At 39.3% G+C, this 19220-nt stretch overlaps 2 protein-coding genes across 6 annotated transcripts in view; one reads left to right on the top strand and one right to left on the bottom strand.

Annotated features, from left to right (window-relative positions):
• Nucleotides 1–2568: 2568 nt before the first annotated feature.
• Irbp18 (Inverted repeat binding protein 18 kDa) lies at nt 2569–5403 on the top strand. The gene is made up of 2 exons (XM_028316584.1): nt 2569–3068; nt 4155–5403. Exons 1-2 carry the CDS (start codon nt 2955–2957, stop codon nt 4404–4406), a joined length of 366 nt encoding a protein of 121 aa, XP_028172385.1. The 5' UTR covers nt 2569–2954; the 3' UTR covers nt 4407–5403.
• An 874-nt stretch (nt 5404–6277) lies between these two features.
• Vps15 (vacuolar protein sorting 15) overlaps nt 6278–19220 on the bottom strand; it is a 36011-nt gene continuing 23068 nt past the window's right edge. For 2 of the 5 annotated variants that reach the window (XM_028316579.1, XM_028316583.1), the window contains 6 exons: nt 15609–15719; nt 14779–14951; nt 11244–11402; nt 10354–10514; nt 7378–7556; nt 6278–6871 (listed from right to left, as the gene is read on the bottom strand). In XM_028316579.1, coding sequence (XP_028172380.1) covers nt 6658–6871; nt 7378–7556; nt 10354–10514; nt 11244–11402; nt 14779–14951; nt 15609–15719 — 997 coding nt within the window. In that variant the 3' untranslated portion in view covers nt 6278–6657. Of the gene's footprint in view, nt 6872–7377; nt 7557–7938; nt 8059–10353; nt 10515–11243; nt 11403–11645; nt 11735–14778; nt 14952–15608; nt 15720–19220 lie in introns of those variants that run through there. The other 3 variants (XM_028316580.1, XM_028316582.1, XM_028316581.1) reach the window with 3 other exon arrangements.

Raw genomic sequence — 19220 nt, forward strand, 5'->3', positions numbered from 1 at the left:
GATAGGGTAAGTCCTTCACGCGGTATAACCGGAAAACCGAAAAAATGCCCCTTTCGGGGGCCCCCACCACTTAAGCACAACTCCGTCGAACTCGAAAACTTAGGAGAATCTTAATGGGCAACCAATGAAGCCATTAAAACAATAAAATCTTTTGTAGGAATTATTTCCGATTTAAAAGCTAATTCTACTGGACTATTAGTAGACTTGACTTGAAATTAATAAAACTTTAGTAACAGTAGAAACCAACCTGTTGTGACATAAGGATTAAACATTAATTATTAATTATATGTTCCTGTTACTGGATTTGTCATTGTTCATATTTCTTAATATTTTGTGGTCTGAAATTCCTGTAATCTACAAAGAATTATATCATAGTTAAGAGAAAGATTTAGATAATATACTGTCACGGTAAGAAACATTCACCCGGGCACGCATAGCCTAAAAGTTGGTTGAAAAAGACAAGAAAAAGTTTTTGCAACACAACTCTTTTTTGAGCAAATGAATGAATTAATGAAACCTCTCATACTATGAGGTAGATACAGAATTTCCATTAGGTACTGAATGGCTTATAAAATATGCTCATTAAATTCAATACGCTTTGTAGAATTGGAATTGGTAGTCTATTCTGGTTTATGAATTTCATAATAAGAGGCATAACATCGTTAATTATTCATGTTACGTTATCAATACATTAATACTTCGTTCTGAACATTTTTGTGCCAAATATCTACATAAAAATTAAATATTAAACCAGATTCGGCTTTTACTGGCCTAACTTTTAATTTTATTGACTAAAATAAAATATCCTTGCCCAAACGTGGGACAACATAAGCTTCAAATAATTTATTAGAGGCCTAAATATTTATAATTAATTACTATGTAATAGAACCAATAATATAAAAATAGTCATAATATTGTACTAGAGCAGACAATATTACGTGTTTATTGTCCAAATGCATAATAATTTAACTATAATACCGAATGTAACGCAACAATTAATTATAATGATCATTTAATTAATTAATATTGTACCCGCGCTAGCTAGATTACAAAGAGTGGTTTACTGGCAAATAGTTCCACTGTAAAGTGCAGTTATTTGCAAACAAACAAGAAAAACCTAATAAATACCACGTTATTTGCCCATAAACAACTCATATTAATTCATTTTCATTAGGCTGCAATAGAATCGACCTCATAAAAGAAAATAATAGATAACTATTATGTAATTCATAAACAAATCGTTATTAAAAAATAAATTACTTGCTCGTGTATAAATGTAGTTGGCATATTTTTGTAGAGTACAGCTTGGCAAACTTGGTCAAAAATAAATAAAAGAGTAAGCAACATTAATAATATTTTAAATAAAACTTGATATAAAAGTAATGTTAATTACTTCCGGTCACATGACTTGTGACCGGAAATACTCGACAGTGGCGGTTAACAAAACCGGAATTTACCGTAATATTACTCAAAAAACTCTTTTGCCAAGTTGGTACAAAATGTAGCATTTACTTTGACTAAAATAGGCATTTCTTGTTCTATAAGACTGTCGTTGGTTTCTCAATTTTATTATAATTCTGTGATAAACATAAAAAGAACCATTGTGTGTTAACTATAAAATATTGGATGTTTGTGGTGTTACAATGAAATAGTTTTAGACGGTCATGCAACGCGACCATTATTGTGTCTATGTAACTTTGTTTTATAATTATTCTAATTTGTTATTATGTTCTGAAAAATATGAAAATTCTAATGTTTGATATCAGATTTCTGCTTTTAATTCTATGAACTAGTTTGTAGGTATTTTGATTTCCATGGACCACTAATACCAAATAAACTAAACCGTAATCTAAGTCTTAATAATTTCTGATACTGCTACGAAGGCAAATCGACTCGGTTGCATATTACCCATTAAATACCTAATTTGAGGATAGGTAGTAGTATTAGATCAGTTAGCATTGGATGCTTCCATTATTTGTGTAAATAAGATTTACGTGAAATTGTTAGGAGTTTATTGTGAAAATGAAAGAATTATAATGTGGTCTGATGAATAGTGTTGTTTTTTTTACTAAACCATCCCTTTAGAACGATTTTAATAACAAAATGTTGTGTATCTTATGCGTTGAATGCGAAAAACCCTGGTCATTATTGATTTTGTCTTGAGTCGTTACTTTACTCTATCTAAAACTGGCAGAGAATGCCATACTGGCCATACGGCATTAAATTGGCCTTTCGTAGTGCAATTTTTTGCGTGCCTTTGTTTTAAATAAATCTTAATCTCTGATCAGTGACCACAAGAGAGATGATAAAAAGTTATAATTAGTCCAACTAATCAATCATACAATAAGCAAAAGGCACGCGTAAACCGTTTTAGCACCCCGCATATTATTATACTAAAACACCCATGCCGTCTCCTTATAAATCGCTGCTCGATGATCGATGTGATTGTGCTTAATATAAGCAATTCTAAACTTGTGGCTGTATAGATAGTAATTTGCTAGCCCAATCACTTGACATAAAAACATAATTTGACGTTTGTCATGACATTCACGTGACGTCATTCATACCTACGTCAGTCAAGTCAAGCGCAGTCAAGTTTTTGGGGATTTTTTGTTGTGCTATTTTTTGTTTGAGGAAAACTTGAAGATTTATCCCAATGGTGAAAAGATAGACCATACAATATTCTATAATGTTGTTCCTATCGTACAACTGTATAACATAAACAAACTGGCCACTGTTTTTACAAACTGCACCTGAAACTAATCAGCAGTCGTATCATAAAAATTCACAACATGATACAATAACAGAAAAACATTGCGTCACGATTTATAAAAAAGACGTAATTCCAACAGTATCTGGCGTAATTCCCGTCGCCAGCTACCAAGTTCGTGGCTGTTGGACAGATAACCGTAAGCTCGCGAGCTGTACGGTTGGTTGTGAGTGCAAACATTTTGATGATATTGGACGATAATTTTGAGGAGATGCCTCCTACGAAAAGGGGCAAGCGTGTTAGCGACGCTGACGACGAGGACGACGATTACAGAAGAAAGAGAGACAGAAATAACGAGGTAATTAATATTTATTTAATTTTTTATTTATTTGTCACTTACAAGCGACGCAATACCGCGTTATGCTTGTGACTGTGTCGGACAGATAGACGCTATCCACATAGTGATAAGAAGAACCATAATATTTAATTTATTCATATTAATCATCACTGCTTCATAACAGGCTCAATCTATACTTTCAGATCTAAGCTACTGAATCAATTTAGATGTATTTGACCTAGTGAAAGTTTTTTTGTTTATTTGTTATTCACTAATACATTCAAGTTTATCAAAACATCTTACGGCCGAATACTGAAACGCCATTTAAATATTTGACGGCTTCTCAAATAGTTAAGCAGCTCCTAAACTTACATTTCGCATACTCAAAACAATATCTGAGCAGTTCTCAATTTTTAAGCACCTCTCAAATTAAGTTGCACTCAAACGCCACTTAAATGAATTTTCGCATACTGAAACGCCATTCAACGCTAAGCATTACTCAAACAACTGTCAAATCGTCTTAAGCAGCTGTTAAATTTGAGAGTGCTTGCGCGGTATCTTAAATCCTATTCTTATACCTAAATCGACCTAAATAGTGGTAAATAATGTGTGTCATCGTTATCATTTCTTTCGAGCCTCGAGGAAATACCTAGATCTAATCGCAGGAACGCAATAAGGCTGAACGCTATTGAAAAATATTATTATAATGACATGCAATTCCGAGCGAGAAAAACAATACATAACCAAACGTTAATGCGTGTAATGTATAAAAGACGTAAAGTTATCATTTGTGTAAATGAAAACATACTTTTTTTGGTAAATGTTGCCATTATGTAAACATTTGAGAGCTGCTTAGCTGATCACGGCTTCAAATCCGTTGAGTAGCGTTTGAGAATACCATTTAAAATTGAAGGATACTTAAATTTAGGAGCCCGTCAGCTGAGTGACAGATTTAAGTAGTGTTTCAGTATTCGGCCGTTAAAGTGTCAGATATAAAGGTGAAAATAATTATTTGTTTCCTTTTGAACATTTGAAACAGATACTCACCCCTTTTAATTTATTTTGGAATGCTTATAATTTGTTTAATAACCTTTTATTATTTTGCAGGCCGTCAAGAAAAGCAGATTCAAGTCAAAGCAGCGGACACAAGAAACTTTCACACGGGTCAATAAATTGAAAGCTGAAAACCAAATGTTGGAAGAAAAAGTCAAAACGTTAACAAAGGAGCTACAATTCCTGAAAGAACTCTTTTTGGCGCACGCATCGAACACACAGAACGCTAAATTTGATGGCATAGATCTACAAAAGCTGTTGGAAGATATTCCCGATGAAAAACCAGAGAGCGGAAAGAGCAAATGATGTTAAGATAGAACATGGACTTGATTGTAGTAACTTCTATGAAGTTACTACAATCTATTAGGGAACTATTAGGATGTAAGATATAAATAAGATTCAGGGCTGAATGATAATAAATGCCTTTTTTGATAGTTTCCAGATAACTGTATGTACAAAAAAACTATTATTCAACATTACCCACACTTTTGTCTCGTATATTCTACATCACCTACTTGTTTATACACTGTACTGTACACAATCTGTATTAGCATTGGGTGAATATAATTTTATTATACTGGTAATTAGACATAGCAATAAATAATGTACTAGACAAGTTTAAATAACCAATTGAAGTACAATGTAGACATAATTATTACTCTTCAAACACTTGCCCTCTTTCTTTTCAAAAATTGTGAGTTAATTACCTAAGATTTTACTTAGATATATTAGAAAGAATAAGGCACAAAATTGCAATTTGAACACTTTATAATAATTAGTTGTTACAAAAAGTAATAACAATCTGTTACTTTGTATTTGAATTCTGTCTTATGCACAAGAAAATGATTAGTGCAATTTCAGTTTTTGAATAAATTAATGTAATCATTTGGAAACCTACAATAAGTTTTAACAGAACTATTCTAGATGCAATAAAATGCAAAGATCTGTGATTTACCAACATTTATGATTGTTTAAATAAAACAACTGGATTTAATTATGTAATTTTATTAATAAAAATAGATTCTTATGGATTATGTAACTTTAATACAACTAAGCGGAACTATACAATTTAAAAAATAAAATCAATTTTCTAATTAAACATGTTTCAGTCATTTGTTTCGAAAGCCCTAAATAACTTCTACAATTAGACAATATAAAAAACTCCGTAACATTTAGCAAATATTATAATTTACAAAACATTACCCAAACATCACTCATAAAACATATCATTATACACAGCCCATTTGAAAAGATATTTGATTATAGGGAAAAAATATGAAACTAAAAGAATAAATTTAAAAAATAAAATAATAGGCTCCGTGAGTATGTTTTCTGTAAATAAATCTTTACCTTCGTCATATGCGACTATATCTTTTTAGGAACTCATATCTTTAGGGCTCTATTTCACAGGAAAACCATGGAGGCGCCAGTTACTTGACATTTCATTTGAAAACATAATTGATCATGCAAAGTATTCACTGTCCATTGATAGTTTGTATTATTTTGATAGTATCAATGTAGCACTGCTATATTTATAAGAGTGGGTACAAGAAGCCATATTAGGCGAAGTTCCTAAAATAAACCATAATTGGTGTCCGCTTAGTTGTGCAACCATGGCGTAACAATGAAATAGAGCCCTTGAAACTCACAAGAGGCAAATTTTACATATATTTTATAGAAAACAACAGTGAAATAATACTAGAATTAATTTTTAATGATTATATTTAATTACTAGAATATTATGCTTTAAAATTTCATGCTGAAATTATTTAATAACACTTGCCTTTGTGAGCTTGTCTTAAAAAAAAACTAATACATTCAACCGACCTCTATGAATTAACATAGATGAGTCATTCATAACATAAAAATTATTAAAACTAAGTAAGTTCAAACACAAACCTTTCACTTCATGCTTTAACTATGCTAATAATTCTGTCAATAAATCAAAATAAATGTTAAAAAACCTATAAATGTGCTTAACTGTATCGCGAAACTAATACATATGGCAGAATTGAGCAGCCTGCACCAAACTTAAGTCAATTCATTATAGTGTTTTCTATAAAACGTTAATTTAATTATTTTATTATCAAGTTGTTATTGTTTTAATCATTTCTAACAAATAAAGACCCCATCTGCCGAGGAATTAAGGAGGTAGTATTTAGACCTCCACTGATTTGACGTCAGCTATCACGAAATAAGGATAGAAAAGCTACATAGTAGCTGTCAATTGTCATTTAAAATCTCGTTATTTGATCAATTACCCAACATTGATGATCCCACAAGCGACGTTAGATATTCCTGTGGTTTGATACTTTGATACAACAGTACAATAAGTCCTCTAGGAGAGAACCAAATGAAATAATAAAAATCAGCCCCCCTAGACAACTTAAAAAAGTGACAGTTTTAACTTCGAAATCGCTTCACAAACGAAGTAAACATACAGAAAAACGGAACGAAGTCAATTCGAAGTTACAACTGTCACTGTCATAAAAAATGAGCCTCCATCTGTCAAAGAACAAGGCAGAACTTGGCGTAACCTGTTCGAAGATCACACAGTCTACTTCCAGACATTGATGACGCCGTCTGCTGAAGAACTGACGAGGTAATGCTTAGATCCCTCGACCATAGTGATGTCGGTGATTGGCGCGGTGTGGTAGAAGGTGCGGGATTCCACCGCACGATATACGTTCTCGTCTATCATTGGGTTGGGAACGTTAGGGTTTACCTTACAGCACTCCTGGATGACTGTGGTGCCGTCGATTATGCGACTTCTGGAATGGGGATGGAGTTGTATTAAAATACGGTAAATTATTATTAAAACTGTACGCTGAAAGCAAGTTGACTGTGCGTTTAGTTTCTAGTTTCCATGCAGTAGTATCAACTGCTCTAAAATATCATTTTCTAGTTAGCTGGCAGCACATCGCTTTGAGCTCATAATGTAGATGCTGCGTTGCCGTATTATTACAATTACAAAACTAAAATAATAAGCCAATCAGCCTACAAATTTAAACAAGCAGGAAAATAAAATACGTGTACAAAAATTGAACGAATCCTAGCGCCGTAGGGTCCATGGACGATGGACATATTATGGTCATGACTACTTAAGAAAAAATAGAAAAGGAAATATATCTTAAATCGAAAAAAAAAATGAAGATTTTTGGCACGATGTCTATTTTGTACACTATTGTTTTTGAAGGAAAAAAGTCAGTCAGTCAAAATAAATGAGAATCAGCCAGCGCTTCATTCTTTAATACTAAGGATAGTCAATCACACTTGCCTGTACTTCACCAAGTTGGGGTTGGCCTTCAAAGGGTCGAAGGGCCCGTGCAGCAGGATGTACGAGTCCTCGGGATGCGACAGGTCCCAGTAGCGCAGGCGCTGGTCCGACCCGCCTGTCACTATGAAGCGGTTGCCTTCGCGGGTGCCGCAGTACGCCGCGCCTATGTACTGCGAGGCCTTGAGGAATTTAAATCATTATTAGGTCATTTATCTTTACCATAGTAGCTCTGCTTCTGTAATTTACCAGAGGCAAACGAAGGATTTGGCCTCTAGTCCTCTACACGTCCACTGCAGCGCTAGCCCTTAGCGTTTAACGACATCCACAAGAAAAGTGGAAGTGAAAGAAAAGTGTTTTACTCTACTGGACCACGCGTGGCCTGGAGGACGAATTGAACTTTAAAAAGGTGGAATAGGGTTCAAAACTCCTTGCATTATTGAGGTGGAATAAGATTCAAAACTCCTTGATAGTGCCGCAATGTACCGCGCCTATACTAAGACGCCTAGAGAAGTTTAAATTGGACTTTATTGGGATGAAATTAGGTTCATCATCGCCATGGATGTACGAGTCCTCGGGATGCGACAGGTCCCAGTAGCGCAGGCGCTGGTCCGACCCGCCTGTCACTATGAAGCGGTTGCCTTCGCGGGTGCCGCAGTACGCCGCGGCTATGTACTGCGAGGCCTGGGAGTGTTAAATTGGAGTTTATTGGGGTGAAATAAGGTACCAAATGCCTTGAATGGGAGGTCTAGGCTAAGGCCCAGTTTCGAGACAAATGGAAAATAGAGATGGGTTTGAATACCAATCCAATGATATTTCCAAACCACCTCTCCGCTTCAGCTCAAAAATCTGATTTATTAAGTAACCTCTTCTTAGCTCCACTTTGGCGGAAACTGTAGCCTTATTCACGTAACAATTAAAACTTCAACGACAACAAATCACTGAGTTGCGATCCTATCGAGTAACCGTTCTATCGAAATGACCCTTGTGAATACGGATTTAAAACAGTTTTTCACTGTGTAAAAAAATACGTGAATTAGGCCACTGGGCCTAAGTCTAGCTTAGCTAAAGCACTCATTTAGGGATATAGCAACAAAGTAAGTAGTGAACTGTTAAAGTTCAAAAGATACAAAGCTTGTGCAGTGACTAGAATACTAACCGGCCACTGTAAACTAAACAAACACAAATCAAACATGAACATGACCGAGGAAACTCTGTGCAGATTCTGCCATACAGAAGAAGAAACGGCCATGCATGTTCTCTGCTCATGCGGCCCGCTTATGAGCAAAAGAAGTATCCATCTCGGACGACACATCATGCACCCGGATGAGATAGCAGATATCACGCTCCAAAAATCTGGACTAAGCAGTGTACTCTAAACACAAGGGCTGCCACAATAGATCAAACCTGGTCGAGCTGGCGCAAATGAAGGCCCAAAAAAACAAAATAATAATAATTTTAGCTTCTAGACTAGCCGAATGCTAGCGTCGACGCTAAAGCCTAGGGTTATACTCACAGCATGTGTATAATGCAGCGGCTGCGGCTCGTTAAAGCAAGGCCACAGCGCGTGAGTTCGCTGCGTGGACTCAAGACACTACGCGCCCGATCACTGCCCACACGTGGGACTAACTCGCATGAAGAAGTCTACTTTGTTCGTTTCAACCGAATGACGTCCACAGCTGGACAAAGGCATCCCCCAAGAATTTCCACAACGACCGGTCTGCGCCACCCGCATCCAGGCACCTCCTGCGACCCTCCAGATCGTCGGTCCACCTAGTGAGGACCTGCTCACACCACGTCTTCCGGCTAGTAGTCGACACTCGAGAACTCGAGGCCATCAGTTGTACAGTCATGCGCGTGGCGGGGTGACATGGCATGTCAAAAAAGGACCCTGTACACTAATGTCTACAGCAGTGTTTTTCAACCTTTTTCGTGACACGACCCCCCTAGTAAGAAAAATATTTGGCGACCCCCTAACCGTTCGCTTTTTTTTTCATGCATTTTATAATGTTACAAAGATGTTTGTAGGGCCGAATACTTCAATCCATACAACATTTTGCATAATTAGATTTCGGATAAATCTGTCTTTATAACTATTGTTTTTTTACTGAGGTAGTTTTTACGACCTCTCGCGACCCCCCTATAGAGGCTTCGCGACCCCCCAGGGGGTCGCGACCCACAGGTTGAAAAACACTGGTCTACAGTGTACTCACAGCGTGTGTATAATGCAGCGGCTGAGGCTCGTCAAAGCAAGGCCACAACGCGTGAGTTCGCTGCGTGGACTCAAGACACCACGCGCCCGATCACTGCCCACACGTGGGACTAACTCGCATGAAGAAGTCTACTTCGTTCGTTTTAACCAAATGACATCCACAGCTGGACAAAGGCCTCCCCCAAGAATTTCCACAACGACCGGTCTGCGCCACCCGCATCCAGGCACCTCCTGCGACCCTCCAGATCGTCGGTCCACCTAGTGAGCAGGTGCTCACACCACGTCTTCCGGCTAGTAGTCGACACTCGAGAACTCTAGGCCATCAGTTGTACAGTCATGCGCGCAGCGGGGTGACATGGCATGTCAAAAAAGGACCCTATACACTAATGTCTACAGCAGCGGTTCCCGAATGGTGGTGAAAGGCCGCAAGGGTTCCGTAAAAAATATTATTCCACGTTTTGTGACCGACGTTGTTCGCTCGCACCGACTTGTTTACGCACGGGAGGGGCAGGGCGTGCGGGCGGAGTAGTATGGGGGTTCCGCTAGGAAAAGTATAATCAATTAGGGTTCCTTGGCAAAAAAAAATTGGGAAACCCTGGTCTACAGTATACTCACAGCGTGTGTGTAATGCAGCGGCTGAGGCTCGTTAAAGCACGGCCACAACGCGTGAGTTCGCTGCGTGGACTCCAGGCACCACGCGCCCGCCCACTGCCCACACGTGGGACTAGCTCCCCTTTATTATACTTACGGTGCTTTATTATACTTACGGCGTGTGTGTAATGCAGCGGCTGCGGCTCGTTAAAGCACGGCCACAGCGCGTGTGTTCGCTGCGTGGACTCAAGGCACCACGCGCCCGCGTCGCGTCCGCCCACTGCCCACACGTGGGATGAGCTGCGCCCGAAGCCCAGGATGCGGCGGACGCGCTCCGCTGTTGGACGGAAAGATAGGTATTACGATGGGCTATTACAAAATACAGATACATTAAACACGTAGCACACAAAATACAGATACATAACAGACACGTGTACACTCCTAGCTTCAGTCTCCTTAGGCTAAGAACTCACGGCGCGATTTTCACCCGCGCAAGCGGCGGTTGTGGAATTGCGGTTTTATTTCAAAACTCACGGAGAGGTTATTTGCGCGGTTATTCTAAAAACACACGGCGCGCGATTTTTTTAAATGGCCGCGTGCTAAGTCACTGGTACAAAATGGTCGCTTACAATCGCGCCCGTTGCGGGCGAAAACCGCGTCGTGAGTTTGTGCATTAGTTTTTACATAAGCTGCATTCTACAGAAGCTGCGGGCCCGCAACCGCCGCGGGCGCTGGTAAAAATCGCGCGTATAGTCTGGTCTGTGAGCACGTAGAATTTTGTCCAATGAGCCCGAGCTACCCATCCTTATCGCTCGCGCGTAATTATGTTGCTGTCGCGCTCGCACACTCACTGCGGGCGCCCGTCGCACAGTCACGACAGCAATATAATTACGCGCGAGCGATAAGGATGGGTAGCTTGGGGTCATTGGACAAAATTCTACGTGCTCGGAGACCGGGCTTTAGAGGTCCCGGCGGCGATATAGGGTGGCGGCGTGCGCGTATAGACATGTGGAGACTCCTAGCTTCAGTTCCCCTACAGTTCCCACGCGTTGTACATCAGACTCACAGTTGGGATGGCGTATGGTAGTGACGGGCAGCTGGAAGCGCAGGTCCCACACGCAGACGGCGCCGCTGGACGTCCCTGCCGCTATGTATCCGGCGGCGTGTGCGTACAGACACGTGGACACTCCTAGCTTCAAGTCTCCCTGCAGTTTCCACGCGTTGCCTGGAGGAAACAGGAGGATAAGAAAAGCTATTCGGATAAGATAGGCATTTATTATTATGTCGATACAGTGGTGTTCCAAAAGGCACATAGTACTAAAGTATACAATTTATGTACAGACACGTGTAGACCCCTAGCTTCAGGTCTCCCTGTAGTTTCCACGCGTTGCCTGGAGGAAACAGGAGGATAAGATAAGCTATTCGGATAAGATAGGCATTTATTATTATGTCGATACAGTGGTGTTCCAAAAGGCACATAGTACTAAAGTATACAATTTATGTACAGACACGTGGACACTCCTAGCTTCAAGTCTCCCTGTAGTTTCCACGCGTTGCCTGGAGGAAACAGGAGGATAAGATAAGATAGGCATTTATTATTGTGTCGATATAGTGGTGTTACAAAAGGCACATAGTCCATTTCGGACATCTAAGTGTAAGAACAAGACAGCGTTCATAACTGAGTTGATACCAGCAGTAGTGGAGTGGTGAGGGAAACGTCTAAAAGACATCTGAAGATTGCTGACATTATTACGAAAAAACCAATCTTCTGCCCCTCCCCCTTTCCTCTCATACCACATTGCAAAATTCAAAAACTGTCACATTGAGGCTGGTTTATAATATAGATGACCCACGCTGAACTGTCCCGCCAAACTCAATGACAGGGGGGCGCTACCATCGTTCAACTTTATGGTTTCCAACATGGCTAAAATCGGAACCAGCGGTTCGGTATTGACGGTGGCGCCCCGCTGTCAATGTCATCGATAGGACAGTTCAGTATTTTGGAACTATAACATCTTACTTTAACTTGTCAAACGTCAAAAGTCAGCCCAACTCCATGAAAAAGACACTGGTTAAAAGAAGGATGTTGCAACTCAACAGAAGCTCACGTGACAGGCAAACGTGGAAACATAATAGCCATAGAGGAGAAGAATTCAGCAGAAGCTTAATTATTGCTGCCACGCAGCCGCCGTCAGCTGCAAGCGTCAGTCCCCTGTCACTCTTAATGGCTTTTTAATTCTTCATGTCTTTTTCTTAATTTTCAATACGATTATTATGTTATTGTTTATGGAATAAATGACTATAACCACAGAATAATAATAAGTACTACGTACAGAAGTTTTACTTCGCGAAGGTATTTAAAAAAATGTATGCTCAATGTCATTAACAATATGGTGTAATTTAGCCTGTCTCAAGAGTCAAGCACCATTTTGTTGACAAACGTCAGTGATCGGCACTGCGCCGAAGCTATAGGGCTGACTTCGGTAAAATGATGTGACGTGAGGTGCCAAACTGCGGAAAATGGCGGAGGAAATACATGATTTATAGCCTGACCAGGAACATAAAAACCCTCGCCATGTTGCGGAAAACTAATGGTACTAATTTCTTTTAATGGCAACAGTAACTGAAAACTTCATTGACATGTCACCTTGCATGTCAGTCTATTGCTGTCAAAGTGTAAACAAAGTTTATTTTAAATGTGCGCAATTGGTTTTATGAATTAAATTGCTCAAATATTTTTATAGTCGTGAAAGAAAAGTGGTTCACAATGTGTTAAAGTATTTGTCGAAGAGAAATAGGGTGATTGCTACAGTTATTGGCCCTTTAAGAGCGTTGTGTAAGTTAACTTGTGTAGAATGTAACAAAAACTCGACTTTTCTTTACTTTTTATATTTTATTATGAGAAAACAATATTGCTGCTATTTAAGCTAGTACCTATTTGGTGTTATACGATAAGAATTACAATAATAATTTTAAAAATATCAGAGATCACATTAAATTTAGCTATTGGCCCCAAAAACACAGTAATTGGCTCCTAGAAGTACAGTTATTAGCCACCGAAAAAAAACCATAAAAATCACTGAAACTTCACGCTTTGTAATCCTAACTCATTTAGTCTTTTCTTAAGATTAGCTAAGAATTCGTCATCAGTATCACTCTTATCGATTTCTTCATCTATCTCATCATCGTCAGTACCTACATTCAGTAACATTGTAACAATTGTGACAAAGATAACTGTCTCCTTCTTCTTCAGGAATATGCTGTTGCACAAGATTTATGAAAGACACGGTGGCATTCAGAGCATACTAAAAGTCTATTTTTATAAGCTTTTTGCAAATATTATAGATTTGATTGGATACAGATACATTATTCTTGCTTTTTTTATTTTAGCAGTTTTCTTTTCTTCAGCTTTCCGTTTTCTGTCCTCTCTTTTTTGTTCTCTTTCAATTTTCCGTTCCCTTTTTTCTTTCTCGAGGATTTCTTTTTCTTAAGCTTTTTCTTCCAGAATCCTCTGATATACAGGTTCAGGTTCATCTGTAACTTCCGCTTCCAATCCATTTTGCTTATAATAAATAGTCCCACAAACGATAGAGAATAAAAAAAAAATATTTTGCATTTCAGGTATTATTTGTTTTATTTTTTTAACTGATTAAGTGTTTCTGTTCCAACTGCTTATACCAACCTTAGTATACTGTGTTACCTACGGCATCTTGTAACAATCTAGGTAAAGTAAATCAATAAAAATAGTTATTGGCCGTGCATAAGTGTCAGTAATTGGCCCCCCGGCTAATTACTGATCCTAATAGGTTAGGACGTTAGTATTTTAATAGCAAATATTTAAGGGTTAAATTAACTTAATCTTGAATAAAAATACAATAAAAGTAAAATTTAATTATTGGCCACCCATGGCCAATAACTGAAATAAATAGAAAACGTGGTATAGTTATTGGCCGGTATAATTTTAAAGTTATTTTGTTCCAAAACAAAGTAACTTAATCTATCTACATAAGCTACCATTTATCTCTTTACAAAAAAACAGTAAAATTACTATAACAAGCAAAAACAATTAAATTACGAACAATATTCATAATTATATTTACCTTAAAATTTTGACAAGCATGCGGCTACTCGGACGACTCGTTGTCGAAAGAAAGCTTCTGCTGTTTAGAGTGCCATCTGTTCTTACTCTGACATACTACATTGGACAGCGTATTGCTCAGAGAAAGTATTTGTGTCTCTTTTCCACTCTTAATAACGTACATATGCTTNGACGCGCCTCTATGCCAGGGTTTTTATGTTCCTGGTCAGGCTATAGCATGAATTATCATGAATAATATTAACTACTTATTTACCTCTCAGTGTCTTGTGGCAACTTAAAAAAGTACATTCTGTGTTTTTATTATTATTTAGGCAGTTAAATATTGCACAGTATTTAGTACACCATTTTCTTTACTTTCTTCCATCATACACAAGAATACGCGTGCGTGCGTCAATGTTCGCTCGTATGTGGGGCCTTGTCGAAGTATCCTGTAGGTGGGCCATCGTGCGTGTTTTGTTTTCGATGTAAACTCGCGGAGATGAACAGGCCTGGTATAACTCACCGGGCGCGCGCAGGTCCCAGCCGACCACGGCGCCCATGAGCGTGACGTAGGAGATGACGCCGGCGTGCACGCCGCCCGCGCACGCTAAAGCCTCGCAACCGCCGTCGTCGAAGCCCATGGCCTCCACTTGACGGCATTGTGAGAGCGTCATCCGCGAGGAGGCGCTGTCCAACCTACATGGAAAGGTTACAAGATTGAGGGCCGATTCCTAAGACTTGATTTCACATTGCGCTGATGTGATTGCGCGCAGCGAGAGTTGAGACGATCGACTCAAGCAAAGAAATGTATCCGCGTTGACGTCGTTAATTGTAGTCAGAGGTGGAATTGTGTAAAGCAATCGTTATCATTTGAAAGTTCATAATGATAAAGTCAGTTAAACAAAGCGTTTTACAGAATAATAATAATATGATATCACCTTGGTGAACAAAGTAGATAAATTAGTGTCCTCATTACACCTCGGAACCATTTCACCCAACTGTATTTTCCAGGTGAATTGAGTCGACTAAGAGTAGGCGCACACCGTTAATTTTTCGTCGGCCGATAGTTTAGTCGGGCAGTTGATCAGTATGGGCATGTATGAGAGTGCGCACACTACGCCGATTCGATTTGGCCTATTCTTCATACAATTTAAAAATCGGCCAACTAAAAATCAACGGTGTGCGCCTACTCTAAAGCGGTCGCCTTTATTCAGTACCTATAATTCCTAGGTGAACAGATGCGACTTTTTTCATAGATCAAGTTGATTTATATCACCCAAATAAATTCATCAATCATTTTCGTCCGCAACACATGCGTCGATGCGCAAATACGAATAAAAAATTCTAGTATACCTGAGCACGAATATGGATCCCTCCTGCGTGGCGGCGGCGAGCGACTGGCCGCCCTCGCACGCCGCCAGCGCCACCACCGGGCCCGCGCTACGGTTGTACATCGCTTTGGACCTGCGGGAAATTACAATATGTGTGAGAAATGACATTACAATTCCCATTATGTAAATCAGTTTTTCAGGGGCAGGAAAGTTCTTGAGTGGCGACCACGAGCTGGAAGACGTAGCGTGGGCAGGCCTCCCACTAGGTGGACCGACGATCTGGTGAAGGTCGCGGGAGGTACCTGGATGCAAGCGGCGCAGGACCGGTCTTTGTGGAAATAATTGGGGGAGGCCTTTTTCCAGCAGTGGACGTCTTTCGGCTGAAATGAACGAACGAACGAAATCAATTTTTCAACATTTTGTCAATAAGTACTAAAGTCCGGTCGCCGAGCAGAGAGAAATTCGTCCAATGACCCCAAGCTACCCATCCTTATCGGTCGCGCGTAATTATATTGCGGTCACGACTGTGCGACGGGCGGCCGCAGTTTGCGAGCGATTCTCTCTGCTCGGCGACTGGACGTTTGGTAAGAGGACGTTTGAACAACTTTTCACACAGTTAAAATATTTTCATTTTTTACATGTTTGTAATCGTATACATTTTGACACATGTCTATGACCAGTCTAAGAGACGTGTAATTTTAAGATGTCGATTTTATTATGAGTGAGAGAGTGATCAATATTATTTATCTTGTATTTTTACACCTGAGGTCAAAAGCCTAGTATCAGACTTAATGACACTGATATCAATCGGTAAAAGTTATTCTGATCGTGAGTAGAACCCTTCCTGAAAAGGCAACTTTTTTAATGACCCTTAAATACTACAGGGCTCTTAATACTGAATACGTTACCTGTTGACGTACGCGTGTCCCTGGAACCTGGCCGCGTCCCAAAGCCGCACCGTCCCGTCGTCGGAACACGACCCGAACATGTTCCTACTCGTACCCTATACAGGTGTTCCAAAGGCATACTACTCGGAACAGCTTGACTTATACGTTACCTGTTGACGTACGCGTGTCCCTGGAACCTGGCCGCGTCCCAGAGGCGCACCGTCCCGTCGTCGGAACACGAGCCGAACATGTTCCTACTCGTACCCTATACAGGTGTTCCAAAGGCATACTACTCGGAACAGCTTGACTTATACGTTACCTGTTGACGTACGCGTGTCCCTGGAACCTGGCCGCGTCCCAAAGCCGCACCGTCCCGTCGTCGGAACACGACCCGAACATGTTCCTGGGCCATTCTTAAATTTGTGCCAATTTTTTTTTTAAAATTAAAGTTTTTTTTTTTTAACTTTTTGCGATGTGTATCGAAAGTATAAATCAAAAGCATACTTTTGATGTATATGGACAACCTTAAAGCCCTCGGAAAGGAAACAAAATAGCCTACGTAACCACGGCTGTGACACTGCATGACACGGATGTGACAGTTTTACATTTTTACTGTAAATAATAATATTTATGTTGTTAAATTTATATCATAATAGTTTAAATTGATTAACAATAAAATACACTAAATTCGTTTCATCAACAAAGGTGTTATTTGGTAATATGTACTTTTTTCTGAACATCCAAAAATTTAATTAAAATTGAGATCAAAAATACCGCCAGGTAGTTAATATATCTACTAGATAATAAAAAAATAGACTTTTTATTATTGGCACTATCTGATCATGCTTCCGATATGCTACCTACATGGTTTCGATATGATAATATGCTTAAAAATTAGTAAATCTTAAACACAGTAGGTACCTAATTGAGTATCAAATGAGATTTCTGTAGGATTCACATAACAGTTGGTTTTGACAACTTAAACATGTTTCATAGTCACCGTACCACTAAAAATATGGTTAATAGCAATTCCTTTTAAAGCAACTCCGACCACCTCTGCAGGGCCTTTACCGGGAGCTGTCTCAGTAAAATTTGATATAACTGCAGAAATGAGAAAGTGCAATAATTTTTCCTTCGTGGCATCTAGAAAATCATACTAGCGAAAAATAAGTACACTTACTAAAAGGCTACTCCTAAAAATTGCACAATACACAAAATAATTTAGCAGAACAACAAAAACTATTAAAATAATAAAAATAGAATGTCACAACCACGCGTTGTAATGTCACGACCATGTACTTAAATAGTTTGCGGTAGTGACACATTTTTAATACCATGGCCGTGACAATTTGGAACGTGTCCGATATATCCAAAAAACTATCTGTGAATTAGCAGATCTTGTGCAATTATCTGAAACTATACTGCATGAGGTACATAATTATGTTTTATACAATAGCGTGACATTGATAGCTACCTTTAAAAACCGTACACGGGATGGACGTGTCATGGTTGTCCCTTTTTTCAAATAAATAGGAAATAATTTTTTGCGGCTCACTCACTACGTTCAGCCATTTGCAAATCTAATAAGATGACAATGTTACTGTTCTAAAAAAACTTAGCAAGGGATGTCAATATCAAAGATAGTTTTTTACCGAGTTACGCATATTTAAAGTGGCGCACGTGGTTGTGACACAAAAACTGCTCACACAATGTTTGGTGTTCAAAATCAAAAATGGTAATTATTATTGATATAAATTTTTAACAGTCTTATATAACATGTATTAATCTTGCATAATTACTGTAATATTTATCAAAATAACATAACATCTCTTCAGAAAAAAATATTGTATGTCCAAATCCGGGAATCTCACACTACACGGTCCGTGACATTTTGGACTTGTAACTTTTTTTTAATATTCTTCTAATAGTTTTATGATAAAAATAATATTGGGCCTAGTTAATAGAGGTATTTTACTAAGTAAATTAATATACAGTGCACTGATTTTCTTTAAAAACATATGCTATTCTTACATCTCACACAAAAATGCGTAAGAATAAGAATGGCCCTCCTACTCGTACCCTATACAGGTGTTCCAAAGGCATACTACTCGGAACAGCTTGACTTATACGTTACCTGTTGACGTACGCGTGTCCCTGGAACCTGGCCGCGTCCCAAAGCCGCACCGTCCCGTCGTCGGAACATGACCCAAACATGTTCTTACTGGTACCCTTTACAAACGTCCAAAGGCTTACTACTTGGATCAGCTCGACTTATACGTTACCTGTTGACGTACGCGTGTCCCTGGAACCTGGCCGCGTCCCAAAGCCGCACCGTCTCGTCGTCGGAACATGACCCGAACATGTTCCTACTCATACCTATACAAGTGTTCCAAAGGCATACTACTTGGAACAACTCGACTTAGGCGATTATCACACTGCACCGCGCTCCGCTGCGGTCCGCGTGGCGACATATAACGAATCCCGCGCGCAAACGCGTTGTCAGTGTGTTGTGCCGCGCGTGTTTTCTATACAAACTGAGGTACTTGCATATAATGATTAAATCTGTCGTCCCGCGTACCGCGGCGAAGCGCTGTGAAGTGTGATAATCGACTTATACGTTACCTGTTGACGTACGCGTGTCCCTGGAACCTGGCCGCGTCCCAAAGCCGCACCGTCCCGTCGTCGGAACACGAGCCGAACATGTTCCTACTGGTACCCTATACAAGTGTTCCAAAGGCATACTACTT

This window comes from Ostrinia furnacalis, unplaced genomic scaffold (genome assembly GCF_004193835.3).
Source record: "Ostrinia furnacalis isolate ACB-3 unplaced genomic scaffold, ASM419383v2 OfSCF5765, whole genome shotgun sequence".
NCBI classification, from domain to species: domain Eukaryota; kingdom Metazoa; phylum Arthropoda; class Insecta; order Lepidoptera; family Crambidae; genus Ostrinia; species Ostrinia furnacalis.

Excerpts from the sequence above, each read along its gene's own strand:
- Irbp18 (XM_028316584.1), top strand. The coding sequence starts at position 2,955 with ATGATATTGGACGATAATTTTGAGGAGATGCCTCCTACGAAAAGGGGC. Across the intron at positions 3,069-4,154 it reads AGAGAGACAGAAATAACGAG|GCCGTCAAGAAAAGCAGATT; the intron begins GTAATTAATATT and ends ATTATTTTGCAG.